Source organism: Notothenia rossii (assembly GCF_949606895.1).
Source record: "Notothenia rossii genome assembly, chromosome: 11".
NCBI classification, from domain to species: Eukaryota; Metazoa; Chordata; class Actinopteri; order Perciformes; family Nototheniidae; genus Notothenia; species Notothenia rossii.
The window spans coordinates 87641-107990 of record NC_136910.1 but is presented as its reverse complement, the minus strand read 5'-3'; the positions used below and the strand labels follow the sequence as shown (position 1 = coordinate 107990).

Below are 20350 nucleotides of genomic sequence, written 5' to 3'. Positions count from 1 at the left end.
GGTGTACCTAGAGATGGTGCAGTGTTTACAGGTGTACCTACTGATGGTGCAGTGTTTACAGGTGTACCTAGAGATGGTGCAGTGTTTACAGGTGTACCTAGAGATGGTGCAGTGTTTATATACAGGAGTACCTAGAGATGGTGCAGTGTTTACAGGTGTACCTACAGATGGCACAGTGTTTATATACAGGTGTACCTAGAGATGGTGCAGTGTTTACAGGTGTACCTACAGATGGTGCAGTGTTTATATACAGGTGTACCTAGAGATGGTGCAGTGTTTACAGGTGTACCTACAGATGTTGCAGTGTTTACAGGTGTACCTAGAGATGGTGCAGTGTTTACAGGTGTACCTACAGATGGTGCAGTGTTTACAGGTGTACCTACAGATGGTGCAGTGTTTATATACAGGTGTACCTAGAGATGGTGCAGTGTTTACAGGTGTACCTACAGATGTTGCAGTGTTTACAGGTGTACCTACAGATGGTGCAGTGTTTACAGGTGTACCTACAGATGGTGCAGTGTTTACAGGTGTACCTAGAGATGGCACAGTGTTTATATACAGGTGTACCTAGAGATGGTGCAGTGTTTATATACAGGTGTACCTACAGATGGTGCAGTGTTTACAGGTGTACCTAGAGATGGTGCAGTGTTTACAGGTTTACCTAGAGATGGCACAGTGTTTATATACAGGTGTACCTAGAGATGGTGCAGTGTGTACAGGTGTACCTAGAGATGGTGCAGTGTGTACAGGTGTACCTAGAGATGGTGCAGTGTTTACAGGTGTACCTACAGATGGTGCAGTGTTTATATACAGGTGTACCTAGAGATGGCACAGTGTTTATATACAGGTGTACCTAGAGATGGTGCAGTGTTTACAGGTGTACCTAGAGATGGTGCAGTGTTTACAGGTGTACCTACAGATGGTGCAGTGTTTATATACAGGTGTACCTACAGATGTTGCAGTGTTTACAGGTGTACCTACAGATGGTGCAGTGTTTACAGGTGTACCTAGAGATGGTGCAGTGTTTACAGGTTTACCTAGAGATGGCACAGTGTTTATATACAGGTGTACCTAGAGATGGTGCAGTGTGTACAGGTGTACCTAGAGATGGTGCAGTGTGTACAGGTGTACCTACAGATGTTGCAGTGTTTACAGGTGTACCTACAGATGGTGGTGGTTCCTCCCCACAGAGCCGCTCTGGTTCCTCGCTGCAGGTCGTCTGCAGGCTGCTGGCCTCTCTGGGGGGAGAACAGGCTGGTGTTAGCATCGACGCCTCCAGGAAACACCAGCTGACCGTAGGCCTCCACCGTCTGGAAACCCCCCCCCGGGACCAGGAGGCTCTCCCCCATCTGCCTGAGAGGACAAGAGGAAGTCAGAGAGGAAACAGGAAGTCAGAGAGGACAACAGGAATTCAGAGAGGAAACAGGAAGTCAGAGAGGAAACAGGAAGTCAGAGAAGAAACAGGAAGTCAGAGAGGACAACAGGAAGTCAGATAGGACAACGGGAAGTCAGAGAAGAAACAGGAAGTGAGAGAGGACAACGGGAAGTCAGAGAGGACAACGGGAAGTTAGATAAGAAACAGGAAGTCAGAGAGGACAACGGGAAGACAGAGAGGACAACAGGATGTCAGAGACATATCTGAAAGGACAACAGGAAGTCAGAAAGGACAACAGGAAGTCCGAGAGTACAACCGGAAGTCAGAGAGGACAAAAGGAAGTCAGAGAGGACAACAGGAAGTCAGAGAGGACAACAGGAAGTCAGAGAGGACAGCAGGAAGTCAGCAATTCATAATAATGAAGGTACTTGATGATCCCGTCCTCAACGTAGATGTCGGCGTAAAACGACTGATCATCGTTCACGACTTTCCCTCCTTTGATGAGCAGACGGTCGCCCTGGAAACAGATAGAGTGCATTCTGGGTAAAACATCAAACATCTGTATTTAATGTGAAAATAAAAACTCGGGGGGGGGGGGGGGGTTAGGGTCAGATCTAACCCTACCCCCCCCTAAATCTCAGTTAATGGGGCTCATTCACGGGAGCTTCCACAAACAAGAATCAACTTAATTATTACATTCAATTATTCAAGTTTACATTCACTTTGGAGAATAACACGGGAGAAATGAGCCGAAGCGCTCTCTTTTCCCCTCTCCCTTTCCCCTCTCCCTTTCCCCTCTCCCTTTCCCTCACAGCGGGTGGAGCTGCAGGATTTCTGCTTCAAACACGTTGCATACCGCTATTTTACTGTCTGTTTCAGACACCTTAAATACTGCCAGACCGGTGAAGCCATTTTGGCGAGCTTGTTTTGCTGCGCACAGAGAAGAGTGTCATGTATTTTACGTCATGCGATCGGTATGTTTAGAGAGCACCGATCGATCGGTAGAGAGTGAGTATCGGCTGTTCTCGATCGGTGACCGATCGATTGGAGCATCCCTATTTTAAACAAATTAGACCTTTCTTAAATGAGGGGTAGGTAATTTTGGAGAAGCCAGCTCGAGTGTGCTAGAATTTGAAAATACACAACTGGAAAAAATCCGCCACTTCCTCACAGAGCCCCTCCTCCAACACACATGAATGCGCACATGACCAATGAGGGCACGAGATAAGTTTGTGCACAGATGGAAGGCTGACAGGCAGGTAGGCCATCCAGTTACTTTAGCCGGGCCGGCTCAGATGACTGGTCGTGCTTTTTATAGTACCACGGCTTCCACAGATGACTTTTTTGTATGGATTTGTTGTCAAAGCACTTCAGATATTCATTGCTATCGGGATGTTAAGAGCATTCCATGGAATACAACAAAAAGTGTATCTCGAGCCGGTTTCTCAAACTTACCTACCCCACCTTTAACTGTCAATGCTGCAAAGTCATACCTTCACTGTATGATTCTATCCCACATTGAATACTGTTTGACAAACTGGTCGTTTGCTTGAGCCACAAACCTGAAACCCATACAACAGCTGTACAAGAGAGCTATCCAGGTGTTTGACAGAAAGCCACATTCATACCACCACTGTACCATCCTTGAAAAACAACATTTATTGAGTTTTGACCATTTTAAGTCGAACTCATCCATAGAAAACACACTGGACGCTGCACTAGGTCAGAAACCAGAGCAGACTGTGAGGTCCACCGCAGACGGACCACTTTTGGACAAAATGTCCTCTCCGTTAAAGGCTGCTCTTTGTGGAACAGTCTCCCAACTGAGATACAGGATTGTGCCACTCTCAATAGTTTGAAAGGTCAACTCAAAGAATGGTTAAGAAACAGACAGACTTGCAATCACCGCTAAATGCACTTTAACACAGGGGTATCTCCTCCTGCACTTTGTATGTTGTAGCTGCTACATTGTGCTGCCATGTGGTAAATGCTTGTATGCTGCTCTTGTTCTTTCTGCATGTATTTATGTTTGCAATGTATATAAATGTCATGTTCTTATATGTTGTATGTGACGGGATGGAAATTAGCTTAAAGCTAAAATTTGGCTCATTTACGCTTATAAGCATTATTTTGTTTTAAAGTGTTCATCAATGTGCACTGTCCCGGTTCAAATAATTGATTAAAATGGGCGTCACAGCCATTATATGAGGGTGGGACAAGTCCCCCCCTCTTTTTCAAAAGATTAGTTTAGACCCCCCCACTTCTACCATGTGGAAAGTCCGTGAATCGGTCTATCCACTCGCCGCACTTTGTAGAGCGCTGTGTCAGTGCTTCACTATCAAATCCATTCCACTTGCTTATTGAGAGAATGCCCAAATCAATGAAACTCTGTCCCATGTTTTCACTGCTGCTTTGTACCAATGCAGATTCTCAGAGCCGTGCACATGAGCCATACACATGAGCCGAGAGCCGTGCACATGAGCCGTGCACATGAGCCGTGAGCCGTGCACATGAGCCGTGAGCCGTGCACATGAGCCGAGAGCCGTGCACATGAGCCGTACACATGAGCCGTGCACATGAGCCGAGCCGTGCACATGAGCCGTGAGCCAGTCAGACTGAGAGGCTGATAGCTACAGCTCAGTGAGGTGAAGGACTCTCTGAGAGCTGGAGGAGAGTCCTCTCCAGTCAGACTGAGAGGCTGATAACTACAGCTCAGTGAGGTGAAGGACTCTCAGAGAGGTGGAGGAGAGTCCTCTCCTGTCAGACTGAGAGGCTGATAGCTACAGCTCAGAGAGGTGAAGGACTCTCTGAGAGGTGGAGGAGAGTCCTCTCCAGTCAGACTGAGGGGCTGATAACTACAGCTCAGTGAGGTGAAGGACTCTCTGAGAGGTGGAGGAGAGTCCTCTCCTGTCAGACTGAGGGGCTGATAACTACAGCTCAGTGAGGTGAAGGACTCTCTGAGAGGTGGAGGAGAGTCCTCTCCTGTCAGACTGAGAGGCTGATAGCTACAGCTCAGTGAGGTGAAGGACTCTCTGAGAGGTGGAGGAGAGTCCTCTCCTGTCAGACTGAGAGGCTGATAGCTACAGCTCAGTGAGGTGAAGGACTCTCTGAGAGGTGGAGGAGAGTCCTCTCCTGTCAGACTGAGAGGCTGATAACTACAGCTCAGTGAGGTGAAGGACTCTCTGAGAGGTGGAGGAGAGTCCTCTCCAGTCAGACTGACAGGCTGATAACTACAGCTCAGTGAGGTGAAGGACTCTCTGAGAGGTGGAGGAGAGTCCTCTCCAGTCAGACTGAGGGGCTGATAACTACAGCTCAGTGAGGTGAAGGACTCTCTGAGAGGTGGAGGAGAGTCCTCTCCTGTCAGACTGAGGGGCTGATAACTACAGCTCAGTGAGGTGAAGGACTCTCTGAGAGGTGGAGGAGAGTCCTCTCCTGTCAGACTGAGAGGCTGATAACTACAGCTCAGTGAGGTGAAGGACTCTCTGAGAGGTGGAGGAGAGTCCTCTCCAGTCAGACTGACAGGCTGATAACTACAGCTCAGAGAGGTGAAGGACTCTCTGAGGGTTTAGATAGTTCACTTTAGTCTAAGTAGTGGCTCTCAAACGGTTTGCTCATCATTTACCTTTATATGATCATTATGAAAAACAAGAGAATAACAGGTATGAAATAATTCCAACTCCTACTATAGGACAGTAACACAGACATACAGTTTGAAAGGGGAGTGATTTGTAAAATATGCATAAAGAAAAAGTAAATCTGTTTCCAGGTCTGTTTCATATGGGTGTTGAGAGAGGTATCAGATCTCTCACGTTGCTCTCAAAGTGCATCAGATTGATGCTTTTAACTTCAACATTTAAAAACACATCTTCCCGGGGGAGCATGCCCCCGCACCACCCTAGAGGAGGTGAGGACCACCACCCGCCCACACCCCCTGTCAAATTGTCCCACCCACATTGAGGATGCTTCCTACGCCCATGCCTTGTATATTCACTATGTGTCAGATTATAACACTGCACTTATTATCTGATTCATTGTATTTCACTATGAATCAAATAATAATAATATATAATAATAATGATCCTTCTCTCAGGCTGCAGCACCCGCAACCCGGTGCTCTCCCCCCGGTCCTCCCGCTCCCCCCGGTCCCCACGGTCCCCCCGTTCCTCCCGGTCCTCCCAAACCCGGTACCGGAGCGGCTGCACCTACCGCGGGTCTCGCGCTGCTCTTCTTGTTCTGAAACGCCATGCTGACCGGCTGATAGACACACGCGCACACGCACACACACACACACACACAGTCTGCTATTGTTGCTGCCGTCAGCGATGACGTCACGGCTTCTGGTGTGGAGTTTCAAAATAAAGTCCCTGAACGTGTGTGTGTGTGTGTGTGTGTGTGTGCGTGTGTGTGTGTGTGTGTGTGTGTGTGTGTGTGTGTGTGTGTGTGTGTGTGTGTGTGTCCAGGATTTCGTAAATACCGAGGTCCAAAACATGCTAGTGGGGCTCGGGAGCATTCTTTTAGTGTTGTGAACTGCACATGCTTTTATTTTGAAAAGAGATCCCAGAAGAGTTTTCAGTGCTGGTTGCTGATTGGCTGTCACTGTAACGAGACCTGATTCCTCCTGTCACGGATTGGTTTATTATTTTATGGATTTATTTTTCCTCTCCATCATTTGGAAACAGAGAAACTCTTCCAGAATCAGAGTTAGTGATTTAAAGTAGGGAAAGTATTGCATCAGATTTGTGTTTCTGTAATTTACATGTTTCTGATTTAAAGGTCCCATGTGATGCTTTTCTGGTTCTTACCCGTCCCCTTGTGTTCTGTAGCTTCTGCATGTAACCGCTCTGCAGAGTCACAAACCCTCAAAGTACACCCTGTAGCGAGTAAAACTCTAACACAGAAAATACCTGTCTGTGCTGCCCCAGAACGCCTCGTTGGGAATTTCTCTTTTTCCATTTGTTTCTTCCTGAGTTCAGTGACGTGCCCATACCCAAATGGACCCATTGGTACCCTATTTATATTATTCATTTATATAGAATAATATAAATCTGACCTCGACAATGGAATTATGATCAGTAGAAATGGCCATGTCATGGGACCTTTAAATACATATCATATTGTTTTCTGATTTAAATATGAACTTCTGTAGAGCTGCCGTTCAGATCGAGATCAAATAAGTAGGGATGCACCGAATATTCAGCCACCGAAAATTATCGGCCGAAAATGGTTAAAAAGGCCATTTCGGCTTTCGGCCGAAAGGGTTTTAGCACCGAAAAAATATCACCGAATGTCAGGGAACAGGGTTACGTTGGTAAGCTAACGTGTTGTTGTGATGACGTAATCAAAAGGCGGCGACAAGCACGGCGCGCGACCATGCTCGCGGCTGGCTCACAGCCAACATGTCTGCCGCTTGGAGATATTTAAAAATATCAGAGAAAGAGGCGCAGATTGCGATTTGTAAAACGTGTTCAGCTGACATTTCTCGAGGGGGTGTAACTGCAAAGACTTTCACCACTTCGGGATTACTCCACCACTTGAAATCAAAACACCCGGACAAATATGCGGAGTAAGATCAAATCACAAGCACTGACAGCGAGAGACTGTTCAGCGCTGCCTCTCATGTGCTTGATGAGAAGAGGAACAGACTTATGGCTGATAAAGCAGAGAAGCTACTGTTCATTAAAAAGAACCTCCCACTTTTCCTTAATAAGTAGACGAGGCTGGCTTATCATAAGCTTATCTAGTTCTACATGTCCACTCTATACCCACTTTCCTGAACCATTTTCATTGTGAGTTCTAATTCACCATCTCAGGTTATCATGAGGGGGAAATGACAGCAGCACAGTGTTTAATATATTCTACTTTCGGTATCTCAATGATACGATGTGGTTTACATTGCTCATGAGGACAGACCACCTTATTTGCAGATTCTTGAAATTGTAATTTAATTTGTAATTGATTGTGGATTTTGTATCCAGTTTTCACTTTATGTATCTTTATACAATGTTTACTACTTTGCTTCTGAAATTGAATTGTAATTTCATTTGTAAAAAGTTACATTCATGTGGATTTATCCAGTTTGCACATTTGTATGCATGCACTTATAGGTGCATTTGTTGTTGTTGAAGGCCTGGCTGTTACAGTCTTTATTTACACTAGTTTGTTGTAGGCCTCCTGGCCTAGATGTTTATTTTAAAGCACCTTGGCTTTGTTCTGAATGCACTCTGTTGTAGTTATCCTACAGAGAAAAGAAAATGCACTTGACTTGAAATGAATGTACTGTATGCATTCAGAAGAGCTGAATAAATGTTTTATGGACCCATAATAGTGATTATTATTTAAGTTAAGTTTTGCCATAATCATGTCTTTTTCCATAATCAGGTAGCTGAACAACATTGGTAAAAAATGTATACATTATATATATATAATGTATACATTATATATATATATATATTTCTATTAATCATTTTCGGCCTTTCGGCTTTCGGTTTTCGGCCAACTGTTTCCTATTTTCGGTATTGGTTTCGGCCAAGAATTTCCCATTCGGTGCACCCCTACAAATAAGAGTTTCAGAGAAAATGATACTCCAATCAAAATGAATCTCAAAAATAGAACTATAACTTAGGGTTGTGTTGGAGTTAACGAGGAACCTCTGCTTCTCTTCTCTGATCTCACTTTCCTCTTGTTTGCTATTTTCTGTTAGCGTGGGCGGGACTTTCAGCGGAGCCACCCCATTGGCTACTCAGGCTGTTGAGTGACAGCACAGTTCTCCGGAGATTGGACAGTGAAACAACAGGAGCTGAGCAGGTTCCCCAGAGGAACCGACCTCAGAGGAACCGACCTCAGAGGAACCCACCCCAGAGGAACCCACCCCAGAGGAACCGACCCAGAGGAACCGACCCCAGAGGAACCGACCCAGAGGAACCGACCCCAGAGGAACCCACCCCAGAGGAACCCGACCCAGAGGAACCCGACCCAGAGGAACCGACCCAGAGGAACCCGACCCCAGAGGAACCGACCCAGAGGAACCCACCCAGAGGAACCGACCCCAGAGGAACCCACCCCAGAGGAACCCGACCCAGAGGAACCCGACCCAGAGGAACCGACCCAGAGGAACCCACCCCAGAGGAACCGACCCAGAGGAACCCGACCCCAGAGGAACCGACCCAGAGGAACCGACCCCAGAGGAACCCACCCCAGAGGAACCGACCCAGAGGAACCCGACCCAGAGGAACCGACCCAGAGGAACCCACCCCAGAGGAACCCGACCCAGAGGAACCGACCCCAGAGGAACCCGACCCAGAGGAACCCACCCCAGAGGAACCCACCCCAGAGGAACCCCACCCAGAGGAACCCACCCCAGAGGAACCCACCCCAGAGGAACCCGACCCAGAGGAACCGACCCCAGAGGAACCCACCCAGAGGAACCCACCCCAGAGGAACCCGACCCAGAGGAACCCAATCCAGGGGGAACCGACCTCAGAGAAACCGACCCAGAGGAACCCGACCCAGAGGAACCCGACCCAGAGGAACCCAATCCAGGGGAACCGACCCCAGAGAAACCCACCCAGAGGAACCCACCCAGAGGAACCCACCCAGAGGAACCCACCCAGAGGAACCCACCCCAGCAGGGAACCGTGTTGTCTGTACTACACATTCTCCGCTGGGTTCTGCTGAGTTTACATTTCACTAAAACACATAAAAAGAGTTGAATGAAGTTCATCACCTCTCTGTTGCCGTAGTTTTCCCGGGCGTGTCCGGAGGGGAACACCACCGTCTGTCCTCCTCCTCCTCCTCCTCCTCCTCCTCCTCCTCCTCCTCCTCCTCCTCCTCCTCCTCCTCTTCGTCTCTGTGGACTGAAGGTCAGCGTCTTGTTCTCGAACGCTCCCTCCACGCTGCAGAACATTCCTCCATATTTCATCCGAGGTCGAGGGGAGTCAGAACCCAGCCGGGAGAGAAGAGAGGAGGAAGAGTCCTGAGAACACCTCCTCTCATCAGACATCATTGAGAAGAATGAGAGGAGGAGGAGGAGGAGGAGGAGGAGGAGGAGGAGGAGGAGGAGGAGGAGGAGTACTGGGACACTCCTCTGAATCTGGGCATAGTGCGTAAAGAGGCCAAAGCTCTGCTCACTCAATAACTGCAGAGTTCCAGCTGGCATTAATATATATATATATTATGAATATATATATATATATATATATATATATAAATATATATATATATTTATATTATTATATATATATATATATATATATATATATATATATATATATTCATATATATATATATTCATATATACATGTGGAGGGTGTATAGACTGGACTCTGTAGCAGTGGAAACACACACACACACACACACACACACACACACACACACACACACACACACACACACACACACACACACACACACACACACACACACACACACACACACACACACACACACACAGGTCAGTGCTCATTACTCTGCTGTCTGAAGAGACACTGAAGTCTGAACTGGATTTATGTGCCTGTCAAATCCACTTTATGTTAACACACACACACACACACACACACACACACACACACACACACACACACACACACACACACACACACACACACACACACACACACACACACACACACACACACACACACACACACACACACACACACACACACACACACACACACACACACACACACACACACACACACACACACACACACACACACGGGAGTGAGGAGGCGGGTTCTCTCTCAATCCTGTTAACAACAATGTGTGTGTGTGTGTGTGTGTCTCCTCTGGCTCTGTATCTGGAGTTCTATCGGGGTGAAACGACAAAGACGATCCATCAGAGTCCACAGAAGCTTCTTCATCGTAGCCGTAGAACGTCTCTATGACCTGAGAGGGAGACAACGTTACTGGGACTGGAACCTCAAGTCCCTACAGACACGCCTAGTAACAACAAAAGTACTAATGTCAGTTGGAATACCAGTAATAGCAGCAGTACTAATGTCAGTTGGAATACCAGTAATAGCAGCAGTACTAATGTCAGTTGGAATACCAGTAATAGCAGCAGTACTAATGTCAGTTGGAATACCAGTAATAGCAGCAGTACTAATGTCAGTTGGAACACCAGTAATAGCAGCAGTACTAATGTCAGTTGGAACACCAGTAATAGCAGCAGTACTAATGTCAGTTGGAATACCAGTAATAGCAGCAGTACTAATGTTAGTTGGAATACCAGTAATAGCAGCAGTACTAATGTTAGTTGGAAAACCAGTAATTGCAGCAGTACTAATGTTAGTTGGAATACCAGTAATAGCAGCAGTACTAATGTCAGTTGGAATACCAGTAATAGCAGCAGTACTAATGTCAGTTGGAATACCAGTAATAGCAGCAGTACTAATGTTAGTTGGAAAACCAGTAATTGCAGCAGTACTAATGTTAGTTGGAATACCAGTAATAGCAGCAGTACTAATGTCAGTTGGAATACCAGTAATAGCAGCAGTACTAATGTCAGTTGGAATACCAGTAATAGCAGCAGTACTAATGTTAGTTGGAACACCAGTAATAGCAGCAGTACTAATGTCAGTTGGAATACCAGTAATAGCAGCAGTACTAATGTCAGTTGGAATACCAGTAATAGCAGCAGTACTAATGTCAGTTGGAATACCAGTAATAGCAGCAGTACTAATGTTAGTTGGAATACCAGTAATAGCAGCAGTACTAATGTCAGTTGGAAAACCAGTAATAGCAGCAGTACTAATGTCAGTTGGAATACCAGTAATAGCAGCAGTACTAATGTTAGTTGGAACACCAGTAATAGCAGCAGTACTAATGTCAGTTGGAATACCAGTAATAGCAGCAGTACTAATGTCAGTTGGAATACCAGTAATAGCAGCAGTACTAATGTCAGTTGGAATACCAGTAATAGCAGCAGTACTAATGTTAGTTGGAATACCAGTAATAGCAGCAGTACTAATGTCAGTTGGAATACCAGTAATAGCAGCAGTACTAATGTCAGTTGGAACACCAGTAATAGCAGCAGTACTAATGTCAGTTGGAATACCAGTAATAGCAGCAGTACTAATGTCAGTTGGAATACCAGTAATAGCAGCAGTACTAATGTCAGTTGGAATACCAGTAATAGCAGCAGTACTAATGTTAGTTGGAATACCAGTAATAGCAGCAGTACTAATGTTAGTTGGAATACCAGTAATAGCAGCAGTACTAATGTTAGTTGGAATACCAGTAATAGCAGCAGTACTAATGTCAGTTGGAATACCAGTAATAGCAGCAGTACTAATGTCAGTTGGAATACCAGTAATAGCAGCAGTACTAATGTTAGTTGGAATACCAGTAATAGCAGCAGTACTAATGTCAGTTGGAATACCAGTAATAGCAGCAGTACTGATGTTAGTTGGAATACCAGTAATAGCAGCAGTACTAATGTCAGTTGGAATACCAGTAATAGCAGCAGTACTAATGTCAGTTGGAACACCAGTAATAGCAGCAGTACTGATGTTAGTTGGAACACCAGTAATAGCAGCAGTACTAATGTTAGTTGGAACACCAGTAATAGCAGCAGTACTAATGTCAGTTGGAATACCAGTAATAGCAGCAGTACTAATGTTAGTTGGAATACCAGTAATAGCAGCAGTACTGATGTTAGTTGGAATACCAGTAATAGCAGCAGTACTAATGTTAGTTGGAATACCAGTAATAGCAGCAGTACTAATGTCAGTTGGAATACCAGTAATAGCAGCAGTACTAATGTTAGTTGGAACACCAGTAATAGCAGCAGTACTAATGTCAGTTGGAACACCAGTAATAGCAGCAGTACTGATGTTAGTTGGAATACCAGTAATAGCAGCAGTACTAATGTTAGTTGGAACACCAGTAATAGCAGCAGTACTAATGTTAGTTGGAATACCAGTAATAGCAGCAGTACTAATGTTAGTTGGAATACCAGTAATAGCAGCAGTACTGATGTTAGTTGGAATACCAGTAATAGCAGCAGTACTAATGTCAGTTGGAATACCAGTAATAGCAGCAGTACTGATGTTAGTTGGAATACCAGTAATAGCAGCAGTACTAATGTTAGTTGGAACACCAGTAATAGCAGCAGTACTAATGTTAGTTGGAACACCAGTAATAGCAGCAGTACTAATGTTAGTTGGAACACCAGTAATAGCAGCAGTACTAATGTTAGTTGGAATACCAGTAATAGCAGCAGTACTAATGTCAGTTGGAATACCAGTAATAGCAGCAGTACTAATGTCAGTTGGAATACCAGTAATAGCAGCAGTACTAATGTCAGTTGGAACACCAGTAATAGCAGCAGTACTGATGTTAGTTGGAACACCAGTAATAGCAGCAGTACTAATGTTAGTTGGAACACCAGTAATAGCAGCAGTACTAATGTTAGTTGGAATACCAGTAATAGCAGCAGTACTAATGTCAGTTGGAATACCAGTAATAGCAGCAGTACTAATGTCAGTTGGAATACCAGTAATAGCAGCAGTACTGATGTTAGTTGGAATACCAGTAATAGCAGCAGTACTAATGTCAGTTGGAACACCAGTAATAGCAGCAGTACTAATGTCAGTTGGAACACCAGTAATAGCAGCAGTACTAATGTCAGTTGGAACACCAGTAATAGCAGCAGTACTAATGTCAGTTGGAACACCAGTAATAGCAGCAGTACTAATGTTAGTTGGAACACCAGTAATAGCAGCAGTACTAATGTCAGTTGGAACACCAGTAATAGCAGCAGTACTAATGTTAGTTGGAATACCAGTAATAGCAGCAGTACTAATGTCAGTTGGAATACCAGTAATAGCAGCAGTACTAATGTTAGTTGGAATACCAGTAATAGCAGCAGTACTAATGTCAGTTGGAATACCAGTAATAGCAGCAGTACTAATGTTAGTTGGAATACCAGTAATAGCAGCAGTACTAATGTTAGTTGGAACACCAGTAATAGCAGCAGTACTAATGTCAGTTGGAACACCAGTAATAGCAGCAGTACTAATGTTAGTTGGAACACCAGTAATAGCAGCAGTACTAATGTCAGTTGGAACACCAGTAATAGCAGCAGTACTAATGTTAGTTGGAACACCAGTAATAGCAGCAGTACTAATGTCAGTTGGAATACCAGTAATAGCAGCAGTACTAATGTTAGTTGGAATACCAGTAATAGCAGCAGTACTAATGTTAGTTGGAACACCAGTAATAGCAGCAGTACTGATGTTAGTTGGAATACCAGTAATAGCAGCAGTACTGATGTCAGTTGGAATACCAGTAATAGCAGCAGTACTAATGTTAGTTGGAACACCAGTAATAGCAGCAGTACTAATGTCAGTTGGAATACCAGTAATAGCAGCAGTACTAATGTTAGTTGGAATACCAGTAATAGCAGCAGTACTAATGTTAGTTGGAACACCAGTAATAGCAGCAGTACTAATGTTAGTTGGAATACCAGTAATAGCAGCAGTACTGATGTCAGTTGGAATACCAGTAATAGCAGCAGTACTAATGTTAGTTGGAACACCAGTAATAGCAGCAGTACTAATGTTAGTTGGAATACCAGTAATAGCAGCAGTACTGATGTTAGTTGGAATACCAGTAATAGCAGCAGTACTAATGTCAGTTGGAATACCAGTAATAGCAGCAGTACTAATGTTAGTTGGAACACCAGTAATAGCAGCAGTACTAATGTTAGTTGGAATACCAGTAATAGCAGCAGTACTGATGTCAGTTGGAATACCAGTAATAGCAGCAGTACTAATGTCAGTTGGAACACCAGTAATAGCAGCAGTACTAATGTTAGTTGGAATACCAGTAATAGCAGCAGTACTGATGTTAGTTGGAATACCAGTAATAGCAGCAGTACTAATGTCAGTTGGAATACCAGTAATAGCAGCAGTACTAATGTTAGTTGGAACACCAGTAATAGCAGCAGTACTAATGTTAGTTGGAATACCAGTAATAGCAGCAGTACTGATGTTAGTTGGAATACCAGTAATAGCAGCAGTACTAATGTCAGTTGGAACACCAGTAATAGCAGCAGTACTAATGTTAGTTGGAATACCAGTAATAGCAGCAGTACTAATGTTAGTTGGAATACCAGTAATAGCAGCAGTACTAATGTTAGTTGGAATACCAGTAATAGCAGCAGTACTGATGTTAGTTGGAATACCAGTAATAGCAGCAGTACTAATGTCAGTTGGAATACCAGTAATAGCAGCAGTACTGATGTCAGTTGGAATACCAGTAATAGCAGCAGTACTAATGTTAGTTGGAATACCAGTAATAGCAGCAGTACTGATGTTAGTTGGAATACCAGTAATAGCAGCAGTACTGATGTCAGTTGGAATACCAGTAATAGCAGCAGTACTAATGTTAGTTGGAACACCAGTAATAGCAGCAGTACTAATGTTAGTTGGAATACCAGTAATAGCAGCAGTACTAATGTTAGTTGGAATACCAGTAATAGCAGCAGTACTAATGTTAGTTGGAATACCAGTAATAGCAGCAGTACTAATGTTAGTTGGAATACCAGTAATAGCAGCAGTACTAATGTCAGTTGGAATACCAGTAATAGCAGCAGTACTAATGTTAGTTGGAATACCAGTAATAGCAGCAGTACTAATGTCAGTTGGAACACCAGTAATAGCAGCAGTACTAATGTTAGTTGGAACACCAGTAATAGCAGCAGTACTAATGTTAGTTGGAATACCAGTAATAGCAGCAGTACTAATGTCAGTTGGAATACCAGTAATAGCAGCAGTACTAATGTCAGTTGGAATACCAGTAATAGCAGCAGTACTAATGTCAGTTGGAATACCAGTAATAGCAGCAGTACTAATGTTAGTTGGAATACCAGTAATAGCAGCAGTACTAATGTCAGTTGGAACACCAGTAATAGCAGCAGTACTAATGTTAGTTGGAATACCAGTAATAGCAGCAGTACTAATGTTAGTTGGAACACCAGTAATAGCAGCAGTACTAATGTTAGTTGGAACACCAGTAATAGCAGCAGTACTAATGTTAGTTGGAACACCAGTAATAGCAGCAGTACTAATGTTAGTTGGAATACCAGTAATAGCAGCAGTACTAATGTTAGTTGGAATACCAGTAATAGCAGCAGTACTAATGTCAGTTGGAATACCAGTAATAGCAGCAGTACTAATGTTAGTTGGAATACCAGTAATAGCAGCAGTACTAATGTTAGTTGGAATACCAGTAATAGCAGCAGTACTAATGTTAGTTGGAATACCAGTAATAGCAGCAGTACTAATGTCAGTTGGAATACCAGTAATAGCAGCAGTACTAATGTTAGTTGGAATACCAGTAATAGCAGCAGTACTAATGTTAGTTGGAATACCAGTAATAGCAGCAGTACTAATGTCAGTTGGAACACCAGTAATAGCAGCAGTACTAATGTCAGTTGGAATACCAGTAATAGCAGCAGTACTGATGTCAGTTGGAATACCAGTAATAGCAGCAGTACTAATGTCAGTTGGAATACCAGTAATAGCAGCAGTACTAATGTCAGTTGGAATACCAGTAATAGCAGCAGTACTGATGTCAGTTGGAATACCAGTAATAGCAGCAGTACTAATGTCAGTTGGAACACCAGTAATAGCAGCAGTACTAATGTTAGTTGGAACACCAGTAATAGCAGCAGTACTAATGTTAGTTGGAACACCAGTAATAGCAGCAGTACTAATGTCAGTTGGAACACCAGTAATAGCAGCAGTACTAATGTCAGTTGGAACACCAGTAATAGCAGCAGTACTAATGTCAGTTGGAATACCAGTAATAGCAGCAGTACTAATGTCAGTTGGAACACCAGTAATAGCAGCAGTACTAATGTTAGTTGGAATACCAGTAATAGCAGCAGTACTAATGTCAGTTGGAACACCAGTAATAGCAGCAGTACTAATGTCAGTTGGAACACCAGTAATAGCAGCAGTACTAATGTCAGTTGGAACACCAGTAATAGCAGCAGTACTAATGTCAGTTGGAACACCAGTAATAGCAGCAGTACTAATGTTAGTTGGAATACCAGTAATAGCAGCAGTACTAATGTCAGTTGGAACACCAGTAATAGCAGCAGTACTAATGTTAGTTGGAACACCAGTAATAGCAGCAGTACTAATGTTAGTTGGAATACCAGTAATAGCAGCAGTACTAATGTTAGTTGGAATACCAGTAATAGCAGCAGTACTAATGTCAGTTGGAATACCAGTAATAGCAGCAGTACTAATGTCAGTTGGAACACCAGTAATAGCAGCAGTACTAATGTCAGTTGGAACACCAGTAATAGCAGCAGTACTAATGTTAGTTGGAATACCAGTAATAGCAGCAGTACTAATGTCAGTTGGAACACCAGTAATAGCAGCAGTACTAATGTCAGTTGGAACACCAGTAATAGCAGCAGTACTAATGTCAGTTGGAACACCAGTAATAGCAGCAGTACTAATGTTAGTTGGAACACCAGTAATAGCAGCAGTACTAATGTTAGTTGGAATACCAGTAATAGCAGCAGTACTAATGTCAGTTGGAACACCAGTAATAGCAGCAGTACTAATGTCAGTTGGAACACCAGTAATAGCAGCAGTACTAATGTTAGTTGGAATACCAGTAATAGCAGCAGTACTAATGTCAGTTGGAACACCAGTAATAGCAGCAGTACTAATGTCAGTTGGAATACCAGTAATAGCAGCAGTACTAATGTTAGTTGGAACACCAGTAATAGCAGCAGTACTAATGTCAGTTGGAACACCAGTAATAGCAGCAGTACTAATGTCAGTTGGAATACCAGTAATAGCAGCAGTACTAATGTTAGTTGGAATACCAGTAATAGCAGCAGTACTAATGTCAGTTGGAATACCAGTAATAGCAGCAGTACTAATGTTAGTTGGAATACCAGTAATAGCAGCAGTACTAATGTCAGTTGGAATACCAGTAATAGCAGCAGTACTAATGTTAGTTGGAACACCAGTAATAGCAGCAGTACTAATGTTAGTTGGAACACCAGTAATAGCAGCAGTACTAATGTTAGTTGGAATACCAGTAATAGCAGCAGTACTAATGTCAGTTGGAATACCAGTAATAGCAGCAGTACTAATGTCAGTTGGAATACCAGTAATAGCAGCAGTACTAATGTTAGTTGGAATACCAGTAATAGCAGCAGTACTAATGTTAGTTGGAATACCAGTAATAGCAGCAGTACTAATGTCAGTTGGAATACCAGTAATAGCAGCAGTACTAATGTCAGTTGGAATACCAGTAATAGCAGCAGTACTAATGTCAGTTGGAATACCAGTAATAGCAGCAGTACTAATGTTAGTTGGAACACCAGTAATAGCAGCAGTACTAATGTCAGTTGGAATACCAGTAATAGCAGCAGTACTAATGTTAGTTGGAACACCAGTAATAGCAGCAGTACTAATGTTAGTTGGAACACCAGTAATAGCAGCAGTATTAATGTCAGTTGGATTACCAGTAATAGCAGCAGTACTAATGTCAGTTGGAACACCAGTAATAGCAGCAGTATTAATGTCAGTTGGATTACCAGTAATAGCAGCAGTACTAATGTCAGTTGGAATACCAGTAATAGCAGCAGTACTAATGTTAGTTGGAATACCAGTAATAGCAGCAGTACTAATGTCAGTTGGAACACCAGTAATAGCAGCAGTACTAATGTCAGTTGGAATACCAGTAATAGCAGCAGTACTAATGTTAGTTGGAACACCAGTAATAGCAGCAGTACTAATGTCAGTTGGAATACCAGTAATAGCAGCAGTACTAATGTTAGTTGGAATACCAGTAATAGCAGCAGTACTAATGTTAGTTGGAACACCAGTAATAGCAGCAGTACTAATGTCAGTTGGAACACCAGTAATAGCAGCAGTACTAATGTCAGTTGGAACACCAGTAATAGCAGCAGTACTAATGTTAGTTGGAATACCAGTAATAGCAGCAGTACTAATGTCAGTTGGAACACCAGTAATAGCAGCAGTACTAATGTCAGTTGGAATACCAGTAATAGCAGCAGTACTAATGTTAGTTGGAATACCAGTAATAGCAGCAGTACTAATGTCAGTTGGAACACCAGTAATAGCAGCAGTACTAATGTCAGTTGGAATACCAGTAATAGCAGCAGTACTAATGTTAGTTGGAATACCAGTAATAGCAGCAGTACTAATGTCAGTTGGAACACCAGTAATAGCAGCAGTACTAATGTCAGTTGGAATACCAGTAATAGCAGCAGTACTAATGTCAGTTGGAACACCAGTAATAGCAGCAGTACTAATGTTAGTTGGAATACCAGTAATAGCAGCAGTACTAATGTCAGTTGGAACACCAGTAATAGCAGCAGTACTAATGTCAGTTGGAATACCAGTAATAGCAGCAGTACTAATGTTAGTTGGAATACCAGTAATAGCAGCAGTACTAATGTTAGTTGGAATACCAGTAATAGCAGCAGTACTAATGTTAGTTGGAATACCAGTAATAGCAGCAGTACTAATGTCAGTTGGAATACCAGTAATAGCAGCAGTACTAATGTCAGTTGGAATACCAGTAATAGCAGCAGTACTAATGTTAGTTGGAATACCAGTAATAGCAGCAGTACTAATGTTAGTTGGAACACCAGTAATAGCAGCAGTACTAATGTTAGTTGGAATACCAGTAATAGCAGCAGTACTAATGTTAGTTGGAATACCAGTAATAGCAGCAGTACTAATGTCAGTTGGAATACCAGTAATAGCAGCAGTACTAATGTCAGTTGGAATACCAGTAATAGCAGCAGTACTAATGTTAGTTGGAATACCAGTAATAGCAGCAGTACTAATGTTAGTTGGAACACCAGTAATAGCAGCAGTACTAATGTTAGTTGGAATACCAGTAATAGCAGCAGTACTAATGTCAGTTGGAATACCAGTAATAGCAGCAGTACTAATGTTAGTTGGAACACCAGTAATAGCAGCAGTACTAATGTTAGTTGGAATACCAGTAATAGCAGCAGTACTAATGTCAGTTGGAATACCAGTAATAGCAGCAGTACTAATGTCAGTTGGAACACCAGTAATAGCAGCAGTACTAATGTTAGTTGGAATACCAGTAATAGCAGCAGTACTAATGTTAGTTGGAATACCAGTAATAGCAGCAGTACTAATGTTAGTTGGAATACCAGTAATAGCAGCAGTACTAATGTTAGTTGGAACACCAGTAATAGCAGCAGTACTAATGTCAGTTGGAACACCAGTAATAGCAGCAGTACTAATGTTAGTTGGAACACCAGTAATAGCAGCAGTACTAATGTTAGTTGGAATACCAGTAATAGCAGCAGTACTAATGTCAGTTGGAACACCAGTAATAGCAGCAGTACTAATGTCAGTTGGAACACCAGTAATAGCAGCAGTACTAATGTTAGTTGGAATACCAGTAATAGCAGCAGTACTAATGTCAGTTGGAACACCAGTAATAGCAGCAGTACTAATGTCAGTTGGAACACCAGTAATAGCAGCAGTACTAATGTCAGTTGGAACACCAGTAATAGCAGCAGTACTAATGTTAGTTGGAACACCAGTAATAGCAGCAGTACTAATGTCAGTTGGAACACCAGTAATAGCAGCAGTACTAATGTTAGTTGGAATACCAGTAATAGCAGCAGTACTAATGTCAGTTGGAACACCAGTAATAGCAGCAGTACTAATGTTAGTTTTAATAGTAGTGCTATCAGTATTACTGTGAACCCTCACTCTGCAGGCTCTGAAGGTCCGTTTCCTCCTGACTGAATCCTGGCGTCTGTACCTCAGCAACATGTCTCTCTCCTGCAGGAAACACACACACACACACACACACACACACACACACACACACACACACACACACACACACACACACACACACACACACACACACACACACACACACAGTCAGTGGAACGTAACAGAGTGTGTTGACTTCCTG

General features: G+C 43.1%; 1 protein-coding gene across 4 annotated transcripts in view; it reads right to left on the bottom strand.

The window, feature by feature from the left end:
- Window positions 1-9378, bottom strand: part of dpysl4 (dihydropyrimidinase like 4) — a 31551-nt gene extending 22173 nt beyond the window's left edge. Inside the window, exons 1-3 of one of the 4 annotated variants that reach the window (XM_079656816.1) lie at window positions 9099-9378; window positions 1804-1892; window positions 1166-1353 (exon numbers count right to left, since the gene is read on the bottom strand). In XM_079656816.1, coding sequence (XP_079512942.1) covers window positions 1166-1353; window positions 1804-1892; window positions 9099-9377 — 556 coding nt within the window. In that variant the 5' untranslated portion in view covers window position 9378. Of the gene's footprint in view, window positions 1-1161; window positions 1354-1803; window positions 1893-5581; window positions 5828-9098 lie in introns of those variants that run through there. The other 3 variants (XM_079656819.1, XM_079656818.1, XM_079656817.1) reach the window with 3 other exon arrangements.
- Between the last annotated feature and the right edge of the window lie 10972 nt (window positions 9379-20350).